The sequence below is a fragment of the Pongo pygmaeus genome, chromosome 3 (genome assembly GCF_028885625.2).
Source record: "Pongo pygmaeus isolate AG05252 chromosome 3, NHGRI_mPonPyg2-v2.0_pri, whole genome shotgun sequence".
NCBI classification, from domain to species: domain Eukaryota; kingdom Metazoa; phylum Chordata; class Mammalia; order Primates; family Hominidae; genus Pongo; species Pongo pygmaeus.
This window is the reverse complement of record NC_072376.2, coordinates 60,806,843-60,827,004: the sequence shown is the minus strand read 5'-3', so window position 1 is coordinate 60,827,004 and position 20,162 is coordinate 60,806,843. Positions and strand designations below refer to the sequence as shown.

At 41.4% G+C, this 20,162-nt stretch overlaps 2 protein-coding genes and 1 long non-coding RNA gene across 11 annotated transcripts in view; 2 read left to right on the top strand and 1 right to left on the bottom strand.

Moving 5' to 3' along the window:
- The window catches only part of PAICS (phosphoribosylaminoimidazole carboxylase and phosphoribosylaminoimidazolesuccinocarboxamide synthase), a 49,531-nt gene extending 37,788 nt beyond the window's left edge, over positions 1–11,743 (top strand). For all 6 annotated transcript variants that reach the window (XM_054484697.1, XM_063664534.1, XM_063664535.1 and 3 more), the window contains 6 exons: positions 532–711; positions 808–921; positions 2,699–2,782; positions 3,958–4,138; positions 5,699–5,857; positions 11,451–11,743. In XM_054484697.1, the coding sequence (XP_054340672.1) occupies positions 532–711; positions 808–921; positions 2,699–2,782; positions 3,958–4,138; positions 5,699–5,857; positions 11,451–11,617 (885 nt within the window). In that variant the 3' untranslated portion in view covers positions 11,618–11,743. The remainder of the gene's footprint in view (positions 1–531; positions 712–807; positions 922–2,698; positions 2,783–3,957; positions 4,139–5,698; positions 5,858–11,450) is intronic.
- On the bottom strand, positions 530–19,580 carry LOC129034897 (uncharacterized). Of its 2 annotated transcripts, none has more exons than XR_008502046.2 (4): positions 19,465–19,580; positions 18,782–18,900; positions 4,715–4,838; positions 530–962 (listed from the first exon to the last, which is right to left on the bottom strand). It is a non-coding gene; the product is annotated as an uncharacterized LOC129034897 (long non-coding RNA). The 2 variants fall into 2 exon arrangements; XR_008502047.2 differs by lacking the exon at positions 530–962 and adding an exon at positions 1,027–1,300.
- SRP72 (signal recognition particle 72) overlaps positions 19,395–20,162 on the top strand; it is a 36,705-nt gene continuing 35,937 nt past the window's right edge. For all 3 annotated transcript variants that reach the window (XM_063664532.1, XM_063664533.1, XM_054484699.2), the window contains exon 1: positions 19,395–19,898. In XM_063664532.1, the coding sequence (XP_063520602.1) occupies positions 19,445–19,898 (454 nt within the window). In that variant the 5' untranslated portion in view covers positions 19,395–19,444. The remainder of the gene's footprint in view (positions 19,899–20,162) is intronic.

Sequence of the window (20,162 nt, the reverse complement as noted above, 5' to 3'; positions counted from 1 at the left end):
ATGTCTCATTTTGTTGCCCAGGCTGCTCTTGAACTCTAGGCTCAAGCGATCCTCCTGCCTCAGCCTCCTAAATTACTGGGACTACAGTGTGAGCCATTGCACCTGGATCAAAATTTCTTTCTTTTTTTTTTCTTTTTTTTGAGATGGAGTCTCCCTCTGTTGCCTAGGCTAGAGTGCAGTGGCGCTCTCTCAGCTCACTGCAACCTCCACCTCCCGGGTTTAAATGATTCTCCTGCCTCAGCCTCCCAAGTAGCTGGGATTACAGGTGCACACCACCACACCCAGCTAATTTTTTGTATTTTTAGTAGACGGGGTTTCACTATGTTGGCCAGGCTGGTCTCGAACTCCTGACCTTGTGATCCGCCCACCTCAGCCCCTCAAAGTGCTGGGATTACAGGCGTGAGCCACCATGCCCGGCCGTGGCTGAAAATTTCTAAGGAGTTCATGCTCAAGTGAAAAGGATGTTGGTTTTTCTGAAAAGTTTAAAAATTTTAGATTTAAGTTAATTGTACTACTATACTTTATTCACAGGATGATGCCAATAATGACCCACAGTGGTCTGCAGAACAGCTGATTGCTGCAAAATTTTGCTTTGCTGGACTTGTTATAGGCCAGACTGAAGTGGATATCATGAGTCATGCTACACAGGCTATATTTGAAATACTGGAGAAATCCTGGTTGCCCCAGAATTGTACACTGGTTGATATGAAGGTACAGATAAAACAATAGGATTTGAAAGTAAAGGTTATAGTTGAGAGATGTTTTCATAGAATAGTTTTTGAAACTTTGTTGACATGCTGTTTCCAGATTGAATTTGGTGTTGATGTAACCACCAAAGAAATTGTTCTTGCTGATGTTATTGACAATGATTCCTGGAGACTCTGGCCATCAGGAGATCGAAGCCAACAGAAAGACAAACAGGTAGATAATGGTTCAGGTTTTTTATCCTTTTTGAGATCAAGCTGAGATAGAGGAGAAAGGAGAGATGAGGGGGAAAAGCAAATTATTGTTGCTAATGATATGAACCTGTTTTGTTGATCACTGTTTATTTTTAAAGATAAAAATCTCTGGTATCCTAATATAAGAATAATAGGAATAATACTTTACATTTATAAAGCAAATTTCTCATCTGTTATCTTAATAACATTGTCACAACAGTAACAGCAAGTACTATCTTTGTTTGGCTAAGTGAAAACTGAGGGTCTTAAGAGGATGTATATCTTCACAATTACTAGAGTCAGGGGCAGATCTGGGACTCTATCCCAAGTCTCCTGGATGTTACCAGGCTCCATTTCTGCTCCTATAAAAAACAACAGACACTTCTCAAAAGAAGACATTTATGCAGCCAACAAACATGAAAAAAAGCTCATCATCACTGATCATTAGAGAAATGCAAACCTAAACCACAATGAGATAGCATCTCACACCAGTCAGAATGGCTGTTTTTAAAAAGTCAGGAAACAACAGATGCTGGAGAGGCTGTGAAGAAATAGGAACACTTTTACACTGTTGGTGGGAATGCAAATTAGTTCAGCCATTGTGGAAGACAGTGTGGTGATTCCTCAAGGATCTAGAACCAGAAATACCATTTGACCCAGCAATCCCATTACTGGGTATATACCCAAAGGAATATAAATCATTCTACTGTAAAGACACGTGCACAGGAGCAGCACTATTTACAACAGCAAAGACATGGAACCAACCCAAATGCCCATCAGTGATAGACTGGATAAAGAAAATGTGATACATGCACACCATGGAATACTATGCAGCCATAAAAAAGAATGAGATTGGCCAGGCATGGTGGCTCACACCTATAATCCCAGCACTTTGGGAGGCCAAGGCAGGTGGATAACAAGGTCAGGAGTTCAAGACCAGGCCAAGATAGTGAAACCTTGTCTCAAAAAAAAAAAAAAAATTAGCCAGGCATGGTGGTGGGCGCCTGTAATCCCAGCTTCTCGGAAGGCTGAGGCAGAGAATTGTTTGAACCCGGGAGGTGGAGGTTGCAGTGAGCCAAGATTGTGCCACTGTGCTTCAACCTGGTTGACAGAGCGAGATTCTGTCTCCAAAAAAAAAAAAAAGAAAAAGAAAGATCATGTCCTTTGCAGGGAAATGGATTCAGCTAGAAGCCATCATCCTCAGCAAACTAACAGGAACAGAAAACCAAACACCACATGTTCTCACTCATAAGTGGGAGTTGAACACTGAAAACACATCGACACAGGGAGGGGAACAACACACACCAGGGCCTGTTGCAGGGTGGGGAGCAAGGGGAGGGAGAGCATTAGGACAAATACCTAATGCATATAGGGCTTAAAACCTAGATGACAGGTTGATGGGTGCAGCAAACTACCATGGCACATGTATACCTATGTAACAAACCTGCACATTCTGCACATGTATTTAAAATAAAAAATAATAGAAAACAAAATTAGAGCAAGACCCTTTCTATACTTAATATATAAAAATTCTCAAGGCAGTTAATTGTAGTTGCTAGTACAGAAAACACTTAAGTGAAAATAAAAGTATACTTTACTATGGAACTTTGTCTAGTTTAATTCAGGAAGTGAAAAGATGCATTTTCAGAAGTATCCCTTGCTATACAAACTCTTCATAATCCCTCCCCAAAACTCAGAAACCAAATAGTTTCAGGTAGCAAGAGATACTTGTTTTCTAAACTTTCTTTCTTATTTTCTAGTCTTATCGGGACCTCAAAGAAGTAACTCCTGAAGGGCTCCAAATGGTAAAGAAAAACTTTGAGTGGGTTGCAGAGAGAGTAGAGGTAAACCTTCTATAGTAAAACTGTACTGTGTTATGTGTTTTTCTTCTAAGAAAATCTTGTTTCAAAAGAAAAAAAAATGGGAGAGTATAGTGCTTTTCTTTTCAGTGACTTTGTTTTTTGTCGTTGTTGTTGTTGTTTTTGAGACGGAGTCTTGCTCTGTCGCCCAGGCTGGAGTGCAGTGGTGCCATCTCAGCTCACTGCAAGCTCCGCCTCCTGGGTTCACGCCATTCTCCTAGCTCAGCCTCCTGAGTAGCTGGGACTACAGGTGCCTGCCACCACGCCCAGCTAATTTTTTGTATTTTTAGTAGAGACGGGGTTTCACCATGTTAGCCAGGATGGTCTTGATCTCCTGACCTCGTGATCCTCCCGCCTCGGCCTCCCAAAGTGCTGGGATTACAGGCGTGAGCCACCATGGCCAGCTTTTCAGTGACTTTGAAAGTGAGGAACACTTTTAGGGAAAGTATCAGCTGGGCTATCCTTACTAGTATACTGGAACTCCATGCTGTTAAGCTGGCCAATACACACCTCCCAGATCCTGTTGGGGAAACCTGGAATCTGTCTCCTCCCTACCCCGTAGGAGAAACCTTATATTTCCTACTCACCTCCACTGCTAGTCAGAGTTCCATTAGCATGGGATGGATGGAACTCTGTGTGACTTTAAATGTTCCTTTAAGTTTTATGGTATTACTATAATTCTGGGAGTTGAATGGGGTTTGTGATTATGCAAGGGTCATAATCACATTTGAGAACATTATTCTCATAGGAATATATATTTTGAGTTACAAGCAATTAACTTACAAAGACTTAGAACATGACTTCTGATTTGGCTGATCATACCTTAAAGCTTCCATTAAACAAAGTGCACTAAAGGTCTTAGGATGAAATATTTTGTATTATCATTTCCTGAAAATTAAAAGATTTTGAGTATCTTTACTGTTTATTTTAAATAATTTGTCTGATAAAAATTGAATTCTTTAGGTCTTAATGATGAAGAACACTTTATATATTGAGATTATTTTTAAAAATAAATCCTTTTTGTTCTGTTTGTCTCTGTCTTAAATTTGATCTGTTAAGAAAGAAAATATTGTGCCCAGATATAATTTTACTACAAACTCTAGCTCATTTATTCATTTTTGTTTTTATGTTCTTTTCATATCCACTTATTTTTTCTTCAGTTGCTTTTGAAATCAGAAAGTCAGTGCAGGGTTGTAGTGTTGATGGGCTCTACTTCTGATCTTGGTCACTGTGAAAAAATCAAGAAGGCCTGTGGAAATTTTGGCATTCCATGTGAACTTCGAGTAACATCTGCGCATAAAGGACCAGATGAAACTCTGAGGATTAAAGCTGAGTATGAAGGTAAACCACAAGTAATATGGACATTTCAGGTATTTCTGATTTTGCTAAAAGTAATTACAGACTTTAGACTAATAATGCTGAAAAAGAACTTTGTCACTTTTCTAAGGGAAAAACACATGATATACTAGACTTTCTTTTTTTTCTTTTTTTTTGAGATGGAGTCTCACTCTGTCATCCAGGCTGGAGTACAGTGGCGCCATCTCAGCTCACTGCAAGCTCCGCCTCCTGGGTTCACACCATTCTCCTGCCTCAGCCTCCCGAATAGCTGGGACTACAGGCGCCTGCCACCATGCCCGGATAATTTTTTGTATTTTTAATAAAGACAGGGTTTCATTGTGTTAGCCAGGATGGTCTAGACCTCCTGATCTCGTGATCCACCTGCCTTGGCCTCCCAAAGTGCTGGGATTACAGGCGTGAGCCACCACGCCCAGCCACTAGGCTTTCTTAATACTTACCTCCAAAGAGCTTAAGGTATTCTAGAAGCTTAGAAAAGAAAGGAGCAGGGAGAAAGAATTAAAAATGCAAGTATGAAAAGAAAACAAAGACTAGAATGATGAGAACCTCTGGCATCCTTACCTGGTAAGAAGCTCCTGGAGCATTGCTTCTAATATGCTCCAGTAGGAAATAGGCCCCCACAGTTATAGGAGGCGGGAGGTTGAAATAGCAGGTTCTCCTGGGAATCTTTAATTGCCACTCTTTCCTGGGAGGCAGTCAGATAGGAAATTAAAGAACAGTTTCAGAATACAGTACATAAAAAATAATGGTATAGCAGTGATCTAAAATAATGGAGCCCTGGGTTTACAACCAAATGTTTCTCAACTGGAAAAAAATGTTGATTATTTCGTGTACAGGTTGTTGCTATGGAAATGTAGTTACTAATTTTGGGGGAGTAGGAGGTTGGGGGAACTCAGACTCCTTTGATAGCTAATGAATTCTAGAATTCTTTTCAGAAAATCGCAAATACATACAATTTTGGATTCTAGGTTACAAATCTCTGCTTTAGGAAACAGGATAATTTATAAATTTATCAAAGAATGAATTGCTTAAGAGATTATGTTTAAAAATATATCAAAGGACCTTAAAATTTTGGGGACACTATATTAATTAAACTTTCCTTCAACTGTTGTTTCAAGACGTGTCCCTAAACCCCTAGTCTATATTAACTGGTTCTCCCTGCACCAGTTGAGAGACCACCCAGTCAAGAAAGACACCTGTTCAGATGGTGTCATTCTTCACTTTGGCCAGCCTATGCAGCAATAGAAGAGGCCTATGAGCTATTCCCTCACTAACACCCTGCTATCCCCTTTATAACGTAGATCTCAAAAACAACCAAACTGATTCAGCTACTTTATTACTTGACTTATAGTAAGTGGCAGAGTAACCTTATATTTTGAATATATGTGTAATAATAGTATCTTTTATGTTTTTTCAGAGACGACTATTCAAGGACCTCAAGTAATTAAAACATATAGGCCTTAAACCAAAAAAAAAAAAAAAAAAACCCTGTCTTTAAATCTGTTTTGAATGTTTAGCATAATTATACACTTGTTATTTCCCTAGGGGATGGCATTCCTACTGTATTTGTGGCAGTGGCAGGCAGAAGTAATGGTTTGGGACCAGTGATGTGTGGGAACACTGCATATCCAGTTATCAGCTGTCCTCCCCTCACACCAGACTGGGGAGCTCAGGATGTGTGGTCTTCTCTTCGACTACCCAGTGGTAAGATACAATGAATTTTTTTAAAACTGTTCATTACAAGCATTTAACAGATGCACAACAGTAGACAGAATAGCATAATAAAATCTCATGTACCCATGACCTAGCTTCAGCAATTAACATCTTGTTGTGTCTACAGCCATCTCCTGCTGGATTATTTTAAAGCAGATCTTAGACATTATAGTAATTTATACTTAAGTATATGTTTAAGTAATACGGGCTCTAGTTTTTAAATCATAATCATGATATTGTTATAGAACAAAAGGGGCCCACTATCTGATGCATTAGAAACCGGTACTATCTAAGCCACCAGGTTTTTGAGAAAGAAAGGCTTCCTCTTTCAAGTTGATCAACAAGGAGACATGAGTCCAGCTCAAATCTGTGCTGGCTTTAAGGCAGTAATTTTATTAGAAAAGGTTTAGGGGATAGATTCTGGGATTAGTAGGTGATTGGTGGAAGGAAAGGCGAGGTCTAGAAAGTCCTTGGGCATGTGCAGTTATCTCTTCATGTTATTTCATGGATCACGTGTGTAAATTTGGGGGAGTTAGAATGAATTGTGGTGGAAATTGGGCCTGTGACATCAGTAAGCTGGTTCTGTGCGGACTCTAGTTGGCCATACTGTTTAAATCTACCATTCTGCAAACTCAAGAATTTCTGTTAGTTGTTGGTGTCTTTTAACTCTTGGGGACACTGTTTCAATACCATATTCACACCTAAGAAAGAGTAGTGGTAGTTTCTTAAGGTATAATTTTTAGTTGGTGTCCAAGTTTTCTAATTGTCTCATCTGTTTGTTCAGATCCACCACAGTCCTTATATTGCATTTAGTTGATAATCTCTTAATTTTTTTAATATATAACAATTCATCCTCCCTTTTTCCCTTTCATTTTTTCAATAGAATTTTCTACATTTTGGATTTGGCTTCTTACATTTCCAGGTGGTAGTAAACATGCTCTTCCATTCCCTATATTTTCTATAAACTGATGGTGAGATCTGTAATAAAATCAAGTTTAGATTTTTTTTTCCCAAGAATTCATGGTATTGATTTTTTTTAAAAGTAAATGTGATCATGTTACTTCTGTAGAGAGAATACAATTTTATTCTTAAATATTGGGGATAAGGCTGGGTGCAGTGGCTCATGCCTGTCATCCCAGCACTTTGGGAGGCTGAAGTGGGCAGATCTCTTGAGGTCAGGAGTTCAAGACCTGCCTGGCCAATATGGTGAAACCCCATCTCTACTAAAAATACAAAAATTACCTAGGCATGGTGGTGAGCACCTGTAATCCCAGCTACTCAGAGGCTGAGGTAGGAGAATCGCTTGAACCTGGGAGGCAGAGGTGAGTCAAGATTGCACCACTGGATTCCAAAATGGGCAACAGAGTGAGACTCTGTCTCAAAATAAAAAATTGGGGATAAAAGATAATAACATAAGGAAGTCCCCTTTTGGCTGATGGAACTGGATCACATAACAGTGTTGTGGTTTGTTCATCATAGTCCAAGATATGATCTGATGTTCTGCAGTTTTTGAGGGTCAATATTGTTTCAGTAGGAGATTTGCTTTATTACTAAAATCCCTAACTTTTCTCATATCTGTATATATCCAGTCTTGATATGTGTCAAGTATATTAAGTCCTTGAGCCCTCCAACTTGGTCCAGTGGACTGGCTGCTCGCTAGGCATCCTGTACTGCTGTTGTCTTAGGATCCCCCTTTACCATCATTTTGGAGACTCATTTTGCCTTTCTGTAGGCTTGGATCTCCCATGTTTTCCCCTTACTTGGTTTATTTTTATTTTGTTGGAGTGCATTCTTGAACTTGGGGGCAAAAGAATACAAAAGGTAAATTTTGATACCTTGTATATCTAAAATGTGTATATTGAAGCCCTATGCTTATTTGATAGTTTAGAAATAGAATCCTGTGCTGAAAACCATTTTGCTTTGGAATTTTGGGAGCATTATTACTCCACTGTCTCCTAGCATCCACAGTTGAGGACTCCATTGCTTTTCCACCAGTCTGATTCTAGGTTTCTTATGAATTTGTTTCTCTCTGGAAACTTTCAGGATCTTTTGTCTGTTTTCATTGTTCTTAAATTTTACACAGATGTGATGTGCTGAGTCTGTTTTCATTATGGACTTTCGGCGAGCTCTTTTAATCTGAAATTCTGATTTCTTAGTCCCCATTTTCCTTGAATTATTTAATTTTCATACCCCTCCATATTCTCTCTTCTCTCATTTTTGAATTTATTCAAATTTGGGCTTCCCTTGATTTCTATTCTACTTGTTTGTCTTGTTGATATACTTTCTGGAATATTTCCTCAATTTTATATTCCAACCCTTCTATTGAGTTTTTCTTTTTTTTTTTCCTTGAGAAAGTCAGGCTCTGTTGCCCAGGCTGGAGTGCAATGGCACAATCTCAGCTTACTGCAGCCTCCGCCTCCCAGGTTCAAGCGGTTCTCGTGCCTCAAACTCCCGAGTACCTGGGATTATAGGTGTGCACCATCACGCCCGGCTAATTTTTGTATTTTTAGTGGAGATGTGGTTTCACCATGTTGGCCAGGCTGGTCTCAAACTCTTGACCTCAGGTGATCTGCCTGCCCTGGCCTCCCAAAGTGCTGAGGTTATGGGCGTGAGCCACTGTGCCCGGCCTTCATTTTGGATACAGGTGTTTTTTGTTTGTTTGTTTTGACACAGGGTCTTGCTCTGTTGCCCAGGTGGGAGCACAGTGGCATGATCATATCTCACTGGACCCTTGAACTCCCAGGCTCATGTGATCCGCCCACCTCAGCCTCCCAAGTAGCTACGACTACAGGCCCACACCATCACACCTGGTTAATTTTTTTACTTTTGTAGAGATGGGCACTCTGTATGTTGCCCAGGCTTGTCCTGAACTCCTGGACTCAAGCAATCTTCCCACCTCAGCCTCCCAAAGTGTTGGGATTGGGTAGGAACCACTGCCTCTGGTTTTTTTTTTTTTTTTTTTACACAGTGTTTTTATATTTCTTTTGGTTTTTGTTTTCTGGGTTTTTATTGTTGTTGTTGTTGTTTGTGTGTTTTTAAATTTCCAAAAGCTCTTTTTTGTTCTCTGGAGATGATTATAGTCTGTTGCATATAGTTACTTTCTTCAGCTGTCTGGTAATCCTTGGCTGTTTGCTCTTTTAAGAGTGGAGTACTATAAAAAAACAATTGGAAACTTCAAGTGGGTGTTCTGTGTCAAAATTGGGCTTCACTGTGGAGTGTATCTGGTAGGGATTGTTCTTCAAACAACTCCTCACATTAGTGTCTAGGTATTTTCTTAAGTGTTGACCAGAATTACTCAGAGAACAAAAGTCTGTGCCTGGTGTCCCCTAGTTCAAAGACGCCAAGACTGAAGTCTGTTTTACCTTCAGAAAAATTAAAGGCCTGGCTTGGTGGCTCATGCCTATAATCCCAAAACTTTGGGAGGCAGAGATTGGTGGATTGCCTGAGCTCTGCCTAGGCAACCTGGTGAAACCCCATCTCTACCATAAATACAAAAACTAGCTAGGCATGGAGGCACACGCCTGTGGTCCCAGCTACTTGGGAAGCCAAGGTGGGAGGATCACTGGAGCCTGGGAAGTTGAGGCAGCAGTGAGCCATGATCGCACCACTGCACTCCGGATGACAAGAGCGAGACCCTGTCTCAGAAAATAATGTTTAAAAAGAAAAAAAATTGCTACAGTGCTTTAAAGAGGCAGTTACTCAGGTAGATGGAGTGGGGAAGGAGATTTGAGGACCTAGCTGCCTCTTAGACTTCGAGTCAATCATCTTCTTATTAGTCCCTATTCCCTTCCAAAGGTATCTGGTGCCACTAATTTAGTCAGTCACCCTTTGGGGGAGTTCTGTAATATCAGTCATGTTCCCCTGCTTTCAGTTTAGAATTAAGTTTTCTTTTTTTTTTTTTTTTAAATGGAGTTTTGCTCCTGTTGCCCAGGCTAGAGTGCAATGGCACAACCTCCGCCTCCCAGGTTCAAGCGATTCTCCTGCCTCAGCCTCCCAAGTAGCTGAGATCACAGGCATGAACCACCATGCCAGCTAATTTTGATTAAGTTTTCTTGGTCTGCTAACTTAGCTACCACTGTGTTTGCCTTTCGGTTGCCAAAATGTTAGTGCTGTTATTTGGCCTTTTGTGTTCATGCCTATTTCCTTTACTGTTTTTATAGGCTCTGAGAATTAAATTTTGTGCCTAAGCTATCTTTAACAAGATGTGACTATACAAATGTCTCAAGCTAAAAATCAGCGGCTACAAATAAAGCTGTAACCAAATTTATGCCAGAGGAATTGTATAGATATCCATGGAGCTTACAAAAGGGGAGCATGATAAGCAAAAAATTGACAATTTTTATAGTAGTGCTGTTTCAGGAGTGACAAATAATCTGGAAGACTTGTACATAATGATCACTAGAATTGGGGATAATCTTTTGAGGAGTAGTTTTACAGTAACCTGTGTAAAATCCTGAAGACTGACCATATTTCTCATCTCTGATGTCATGCTCACTAGATAACTGTTTTTTGTTTTTTTTTTTTTTACAATTTAAGCTATTCTTTTACCAGAAAGGGAGTCCTGGGCAGGAGGCACAGGTTATTTCAAATATTAGAGTGGAGCACTCTACCCAGTGTGCTAACAATAGTGGTTGACATTCTTGGAGCACATACTGTGTACCAGGCAATGCTCTAAGCACTTTATCTATATTATTAACTCATTGAAGTGTCACATCAGGTGGCTACTAGTTAAAATTCCCTTCTCACAGAAGAGGAGAATAAATTAACATGAAGTAACTTGACCAATACCACATATTAAGGGGTGGAGCTCCATAAAATAACGTATTAATACAAATTAGTAAATTGGCCTTGTGATTTGTATTTGACTCTGTTCTTGTTGTGGATAATGGGAGTCAAAGAGCCGGATGAATTCCAAGAATACTGGGAAAATGGAGCTTTTGGAACTATAGCCCCTGATTCTAGCAAACACTAGACATAATAGTACCACCTCAAGATGCTCTGCCTGAGCAGACATGTGGCCCCTAGGATGTTACTTTCTTATTCTGCTGTCTTGGATCTTATTAATATTTATTTATAACTTGACATTTCCTAAAATTATTCTGCGGATCTGACTTTTTTTACTGCTCAAAAATGTTAAAATAGTTCAAATGCAGACAGAAAGATTAGCTAGAAAATTGTCAAAACAACATAGCTCAAGTTTGTCTAAGAACAGGTACTTCTGTACTCTTACCTTGACCCTTATTTTGCTTCAGTTGCTCTTCGCCAGGGATTGAAAGGGATGGTGTATGTGAACAGAAGTTTCAAAAAGATAAGTTTCTTTGTAAGTGAGTTCTATAAGAAGGGTGATAGATGATATAAATAAAATATCTCTTCATGGCAGGTAATACTGACTGCTTTTTCTCTTGTAATCACTTTATCACTCCGGTATTAAAGACAGTTCTACAGATTCTACTTTAGATTAGAATAATGCAGGAGCTTTTTATTTTCTGTGACAGGACTGCTCTGAGTATAAAATTTTTTGTGAGGTTGTATTTTCATTACTAATTGAGCTCAATTTTCTGTCTTTTCCTTGCTGAACCAATAGGTCTTGGCTGTTCAACCATACTTTCTCCAGAAGGATCAGCTCAATTTGCTGCTCAGATATTTGGGTTAAACAACCATTTGGTATGGAGCAAACTGCGAGCAAGCATTTTGAACACATGGATTTCCTTGAAGCAGGCTGACAAGAAAATCAGAGAATGTAATTTATAAGAAAGAATGCCATTGAATTTTTTAGGGGAAAAACTACAAATTTCTAATTTAGCTGAAGGAAAATCAAGCAAGATGAAAAGGTAATTTGAAATTAGAGAACACAAATAAAATGTATTAGTGAATAAATGTTTCTCTAGATCCATATTAATAAACATGAACACCTAACCCCTCCTTTCTTAGGCTAGACACCAAGATATTTCAGCCAGCCTTTATCATTCCTCTTACTTTATCCTTTTTCCTTAAGTATTGGTGGTCACTACTATTGAGTTTCTTCCTTAACACTGATTAAATGATCTTAACTCCCTCAGCTAAAACTGGCATTACTGACTCCCAGCTATATTTCTCCAGACTTGCATTTTTTTTTTTTTTTTTTTTTTGAGACAGGGTCTCACTGTCGCCCAGGCTGGAGTGCAGTGGCGTGATCTCAGTTCACTGCTGCCTTCCCTCCTGGGCTCAAGCAGTTCTCCCACCTCAGCCTCTCGAGTAACAGGGACTATAATCTTGCAGCACCATGCCGAGCTAATTTTATTTTTTGTAGAGATGAGCTCTCACTATGTCACCCAGGTTGGTCTCAAACTCCTGAACCCAAGTAATTCTATCTCAGCCTCCCAAAGTGCTAGGGTTACAGACATGAGCCACTGTGCCTGTCTAGACTTGTACTTTCAACTATCCATTTCTCCCTGTCTGTCCCATGGGCACTCATAAAAAAACAGAATGCTCCCAACTTTATTCATCTTCCAAGCCTGTAACTCTTGGTATACTCACTGTTGCAAGTCAGAAGCTTGATTTCATCATTGACGTTTTTCTCACGTTTCACATCTCACTCATCACCAAGTCATGTTGGTGTTAATTTCTGATTAACCCGTGAATTTACCGTCTTCTCATCCTCTGTACAAAAGCCTCAAGTGAGGGTCAAATTCAACATTATCCTGATCTAGACAGCCCCCATTCTCAATCCACCCTTTTCCAAGTTGATTGCCCAAGGACTTCTAACATAATAAACTCTCTTTTGCACCACAGATTTTTTTGAAAATATACATGCTATTGACCCTCCCTGTAGAAAACCACACACATAAAATTTACCAACAGATTTCATTGGTTCTTGGGTTCTCCCAAAGCCTATCCATGGTTTATAGATTAAGAATTGATGAGGTAGCCGGGCACAGTGGCTCACACCTATGATCACAGCACTTCGGGAGGCTGAAGCAAGCAGATCACTTGAGGTTAGGAGTTGGAGACCAGCCTGGCCAACATGGTGAAACCCTGTCTCTACTAAAAATACAAAAATTAGCCAGCCATGATGACGGGCACCTGCAATCCCAGCTACTCGGGAGGCTGAGGCGTGAGAATTGCTTGAACCCGGGAGGCGGAGGTTGCAGTGAGCCTAGATCATGCCACTGCACTCCAACCTGGGCAACAGAGCGAGACTCTGTCTCAAAAGGGGAAAAAAAATTGCTGATGTGACCCATGAAGGGAACTCATTTTCCTCGTAATTTTTGGACTGCCACACATTGGTACCTTTAGTTCTTTGAAGGCCCACATTTTTATCATTAAGACCTATTTGTTAGCTAGTAGCTTTATCTTCACTGTCCATGAAACCTTCTGTAACCACAGTGACTACAAGTAGTTCTTTCTCTATTGAATTATTAGGTCCAGAATAGAAGATGTCATTGTTCACTTTATTTCCCTCACACTGTGTTACGCTCTGATGTGCTATGCTTAGCTATCTGCCAGAGATTAGTAAATTATAAAACTCATGTGTACTACTTAAGTTTATATCTTATGCTAGTTTATAAGAACAATTAAAAGGACTTAGAAGATTAACTTTGGTTTCATGGTCTCTGAAGTCACTGGCTGCTATTTCAGCTTGTTTACCCTTACCTAGCATTAAGACTCCATCTACTTCTGTGCAGTATATGAAAATTTTTAAACTTTCATTTAGACTGGTGGATAGGACTGACCATTATAAACTGTCATCATAAATTTTTTTTCCTTTTTTTTTTAAGAGCCAAGTTCTCACTGTCTCCCAGGCTGGAGTGCAGTGGCATGATTATAGCTCCCTGCAGCCTTGAACTCCTGGACTCAAGCTGCAGCCTCTCGAGTAGCTGGGTGCATGTGCCACCACACCCAATTATGAATTTCATCATTAGTTTCTTAGTAGAGTCCACATGTCCTCAGTAGTAAGTTCATCAGTGCTAAATATTTGAAGGTATTTCTACTGTTTTGTAAAAGTAACTTAAGCCTACCTGGTCTGCTATCTTTTGAGTATTTATACTTTCTACGGGCTTGTAGGTAAATATAAATAAAAAGAGAAAAATTATCCCAATAATACAGTTTTTAACCTTTTATGATAAAGACATGCTTAGAATTGCTGTTAAGCTTTCTGAGATTTAACCACTGAAACTAAGTAAAAGACAAAGCACTTAGGTAAAGCTTCATTCAGTATCCATTCACCCAATACTGGTTTGATTCTAGGGCCTAGGAAAATAGGACTGAGTAAAGCCCTCGTCCACAGGGAACTTATGTTTTAGACGGGAAAACAAACCATAAAAAGGTAAACAGTATAAAATCAGGAAAGGATAAATGTATATGAAGAATCAAAATGAGGACAGTGATGGGGATAAGAGGGGAAGGTTTTTGAGGAGAGCAGAGCAATGATGTAAAAGCAAGACACACAGATAGGAAAATAGCTTTCCATACTAAGGGAATGGGTAATAAAACTGAGTTTTGCCTTGAGGACCTCCAAACATGAGAATTGCTAGAGCTCTGTGAACAAGGATGAGAGTGGAAGACAATATAAGCAAAGGCTAGATCACTTAGGGCCTACAGGCCACACTGAAGTGTGACAGGAAAAACTACTCAGTTTGAGCAGAGGCCTGACATACTTAACGTATTTAAAGGTTCTCTGGCTGTTGTGTGGACAAGAGGAGAAGCAGAGATCGGTTAAGAGGCTATTGTAGCCCAGGTGAGGGATGATGTATGATCTTCAACATGTCTAATTTTTTTGTGCCTCAATTTCATGAAGTTTGAAAATGCGACTAATACCACCTCATAAAGTTGTGAGAATTACATGAGTCAATATATGTAAGGCCCATCATGGCACACAAATGTGTTATGTAATATCCATTTGGCAGACTGAAGAACAACAGTATGAATGGAATTCATTCACCATGAAAATTACCTGGAATTCTCCGGGCACGGTAGCTCATGCCTGTAATCCCAGCACTTTGGGAGGCCGAGGCAGGCGGATCACCTTGAGATCAGGAGTTCGAGACCAGCCTGACCAACATGGAGAAACCCCATCTCTAATAAAAATACAAAACTAGCCGGGCATGGTGGCGCATTCCTGTAATCCCAGCTACTCAGGAGGCTGAGGCAGGAGAATCACTTAAACCTGGGAAGCGGAGGTTGTGGTGAGCCGAGATTGCGCCACTGCACTCCAGCCTGGGCAACAAGAGCAAAATTCTGTTTCAAAAAAAAAAGAAAGAAAATTACCTGGAATTCAATATTGCCATCAGCTGATTTAATTTCTAAAAATGTGAAGAAAGGGGCAGTGTGATGTGCCACGGAGCATCCACAAACCGCCATTTCAGCCCAGCCAACCTTAGAAAGCCACTGAAAAGAGTTTTTAATGGTGTTTTTACATCCAGCTTCCCACACCTCAAATACTTGGGGTGGAATTGTTAATCTCACATTGCAGTACAATGAAAATAGTGGAATGGAAATCAAGTTATAAAATGGAGCTAAATATTTCTTCTGCTTGCCTCTGAGTTGACAAGATACCATAAGATACTGTACATGAGGCTGGGCGCGGTGGCTCGTGCCTTATTTCTTCTGCTTGCCAGTTGACAAGATACTGTAAAATACTGTACATGAGGCCGGGTGCAGTGGCTCACGCCTGTAATCCCAACACTTTGGGAGGGTGAGGTGGGCAGATTACCTGAGGTTGGGAGTTCAAGACCAGCCTGACTGACATGGAGAAACCCCCCCTTTACTAAAAATACAAAATTAGCCAGGCATGGTGGTGCATGCCTGTAATTCCAGCTACTCGGGAGGCTGAGGCAGGAGAATCGCTTGAACCCGGAAGGCAGAGGTTGTGGTGAGCTGAGATCGAACCATTGCACTCCAGCCTGGGCAACAAGAGCAAAACTCTGTCGCCAAAAAAAAAAAAAAAAAAAAAAAAAAGATACTGTACATGGAAGCTTCTCAAATCATAAATGGCTAAATCCATTAATATAAAAATACATTGTGGATACTGATGAGATGGCTAATTCTGTCAACCTGACTAGGCTAAGGGATGCCTTGATAGCTGGTCAGACAACATTTCTAGGTACATCTGTGATGGTGTTTCTGGAAGAGACTAGCACTTGAATCAGTAGACTTGAGTAAAGAAGACTGCCTTCACCCATGTGGGTGGGCGTCATCTAATCCACTGAGGGCCTGAATAGAACAAAAAAGGGGAGGAAGGGTGAACTGCTGGGACATCCATTTCGTGCCCCCAGACATTGGTGCTCCTGGTCCTCAGGCCTTCAGACTAGGACTTACGTTATTGCCTCCCCTGATTCTCAAGCCTTCGGGTTTGGAACTACACTGGCTTTCCTGGGCCTTCAAGCCTGCAGAAGGCAGACTGTGGGACTTCACCTCCATTTTACAGAGCCAATTTCTCATAATCTCTACATATCCTATTGGTTCTGTATTTTTTAGAGAACGAATACAGCCTACTATGTATATATAAGACCCTGGGAATGCAAAGATGAACAAAATTAACCTTCTGCTCTCAATGAATCTTGGAAGTCTCCGGAGGCAGACAATTTCAAAACACCGTATTAAGTCTTAATATGGAATTAACAATAGGGTATTGTGAATACACAAAAGTAGGAAGGACTCTCTGATCTCTAGAAAACAATTGTATACTGTGAATGAAAAAGACTAATTCTCCACAGTCTCTACTCAATCTCTCTTACCTTTCCATAATTTTCTTCAGCAAACTTATTACCACCAAACATAGTACATGTTTATTTATTACCCATGTCTCCCAACTAGAAAATAAATTTATTACACTGGGCTGTCTTCTTTGTTGTCAGCTGTATCCCAGCAACTGGTGTAATACACGGCACTGGCATATACAAGACATTCAAACACTTGTCAGATGAATAAAAATGCAAATTCCAGGAGGTAGGGGGACACATAACTACACAGAAGTTAGAGGTGAATAGCATGCAAGGGGGCTAGGAAATGAGTAAAGAGACCGATGTGAGTTGGGGAGGTGGCAAGCAGAGGCCAGATCACAAAAGCTCTTACTGCTATTCTTTGTAGTTCGGACTTTATCATGAGCGTAGGAAAGTGGCATCAGATACATGCTTTAAGAGATCAGTCTGGTTTTTTTCCCACCATGTGAAAACAGAAGATGCCATCTATGAATCAGAGCAGGCCCTCACCAGACAATCTTTCCATCCTTCACAATGTGAGATGTAAATTTGTTGTTTATTTAAAAACAAACAAAAAAACACCACTATGGTTTGGAAGATTCCTGTTTCAAAAATGGCAGGTTAAGCCCCATATTTATAGGCTGTTTGCCACAAAACTCCATTAAAATGACATAAGAAATAGAAACAAGTCCACAGCAGCAGAATTCTGAGCATTTCTAAAAGCTACAAAGTATATGGGATTAGAATGATATAGAAACCAAAATTGCCAATTCTTATATAAAGTCAATGTTCTAAAAAGTACTACTAGGGCAGTGGCTCTTAACTTTTGGGAGGGGATGGATATAAACACCTTTGGAGAATACAGTGGAATCTACATTTTCTCAGAATAACAAAATTTTGGGTATACCCAATTTTCTCACACAACATTTTGGCTATACCATGTCATCTGGAGCTCCCACCTCCTGAAATCTAAATATAACTGGCTTGAAACCTGTGACAATTCTAGTCAGTAAAAGTCTAAAGCTCTTCTCATGATTTTTACTAATTCACAAGAATTACACCCTCCAGCACCTAGAGTTCAAGACACCTTTCATGCTCTTTGCATTGTATATACTGGAAGGACCAGACAAAAATATGGCAGGGCACCATATGCCATATCAGGAGCTGGGCAGTTTCTGCCCTCAAGGAACTCAGATTAGGCAAGGAATGTGAAGCAAAAAATGCCAACTATGTGCCAGGCAGTATGCTAGATCCTAGGGATACTGCAGTGAGCAAGGTAAATATGGTTCCTTGGCCTCAGAACTATAGTCCATACAGAGTGAGATAACCCTTAATTGATTATCAGTGCTCAGAAGTAGACAGTCCTATAGGCAGTCTCCCAACCTTTTTGGCACCAGGGACCGGTTTCAGGGAAGACAATCTTTCCACAGGAGTTGGACAGTTGGTTTCAGGATGATTCAAGCTCATTACATTTATTATTAGATTCTCTTATGGAGTGAGCAACCTAGATCCTTCACATTCCCAGTTCACAACAGGGTTTGAGCTTCTGTGAGAAGCTAATATCACAGCTGATATGACAGGAGCTCAGGCGGTACTGCTCACTGGCCCACCGATCACCTACTGCTGTGCCGCCCGGTTCCTAATAGGCTGCAGACCGGTACCAGGGTTGGGGACCCCTGTTCTAAGAGGATGCAACCAGAATGTTGCCCAGTCTGCAAGATCAAATGTTTCCTCAAAGTAACTTTCAACGTAGAACCAGAAAGACTGAAAGACAAGAAGAAGTTAGCAAGGCCGGGCACGGTGGCTTACGCCTGTAATCCCTGTACTTTGGGAGGCTGAGAGAGGGTGGATCACTTGAGGTCAGGAGTTTGAGACCAGCTTGGCCAACATAGTGAAACCCCATCTCTACTAAAAATTCAAAAATTAACCGGGCGTGGTGGCTCATGCTTGTAGTCCCAGCTACTTGGGAGGCTGAGGCAAAAGAATCGCTTTAACCCAGGAGGTGGAGATTGCAGTGAGGTTCATCCTGGGTCAGAGCTAGACTACGTCTCAAAAAAAAAAAAAAAAAAAAAAAAAAAGCTAGGTTCCTGAGGGACACAGAAAGTAGCAGAAGTTGTAAAGGTCATGACGAGATATGAGTCTGAAGAGCAGGCCATGTAAAGGTCATGACGAGATATGAGTCTGAAGAGCAGGCCATTCAATAAAATACAACATTCACATCAAGTGAATCACTCACATCGTCTTGGTGTGGTGGCTCATGCCTGTAATCCCAGCACTTGGGGAGGCTGTGGTGGGAGGATTGCTTGAGCCCAGGAGTTCCAGACCAGCTTGGGCAACACGACAAGATCCCCGTCTCTTAAAAAAAAAAAAATCACTCACATCAAGTGCACCCAACAGATATCCATTCCCTTCGTACATCTGAACACATCTTGATATTAAGGTCGTAAGCAAACCCTAATATTTTATATCTCTAGAACAAATATAGTATCCCCATTTCACAATCGGGAAAACAGACTCCCAGAAGCTAAGTAACTTGTTTACTGTCAGACATCTAGTGAGTCGCAGAGCCAGGGAACTGACCCCGGGCATTTTCACCGCATTACCCTTCCAGCTTATTGCCGACTGCTCCCGAAGGGAGCGAAAAGGACAGGCAAAGGATTTCACCAAACCCTTTGTAATGGGAGATTCTTGCCTGCTTACCTTTCCTCACGTTTGCTTCTCTGCCACAATGTCCTCCCGCACTTTCCCCAGAACCCAAGTTCTCCTAATCATCTTTCAAGATCCCTTTCCCTCAACCACACATGAGCCGTGCCTATTTCTCCTTCAAATGACTCCCTACGGCTTCTGGTTGGTAGTCTTTTATTTACCACCTCATAATCCTTTTATTTATATCCCACAAATGATCGTCCGGCCCCGCACCGTGGGACCAGGACGCTGCCTCGACCATGGCGGCCTCCTGGAAACAGGCTGCTTTGAGCCGAAACTGGTGACCGTTTCCCAACCCCGTCCAGGAGTCCGACGCCTCTTTTCTCCAGGCCAACTTCAAGTGAGGTGTATCAACTCTATCCGCACAAATTTCTTGCCAGGAGAGCAGAAGATTTTGGTCTCCGATGCGGCCTCAGGGCTGAAGACGCTCCCAACTCGGCGACGCTTAGCAATCATCGACTTCCTCCTCCTCTTGGCTGCCTCGGAGATCCTCTTCCGGGGCAGAGGTCGCCCCTCCCCGCCCCTCGTCTCTTCCAAGATGGCGAGTGGCGGCAGCGTGGGGGTGTCAGTACCTGCGCTGTGGAGTGAAGTGAACCGGTATGGCCAGAACGGCGACTTCACGCGCGCTCTCAAGACCGTCAATAAGAGTAAGTGTTGGGGTGGGCATTGGGGCGGGCCCAGGCCGGCGGGATGATGCGGCCTGTTTCCGGCGCGCGAGACCACCTCGCGCGGGAGGCACGAGAAGGGGAGACCCCCGAAACCCCCCCGCCCATTATCCGCCCGGCTCGGGCCCGAGCGCCCGGCAGACGCAGGTCTCACCCCTCGGCTTCACCAGGCCAGCCTGGGGTCCCTGGTTGCTTAGAGCCACGTGTACTTCTCTCTTTACCCTCCGCGGGAAGCGAGGGAAGGTT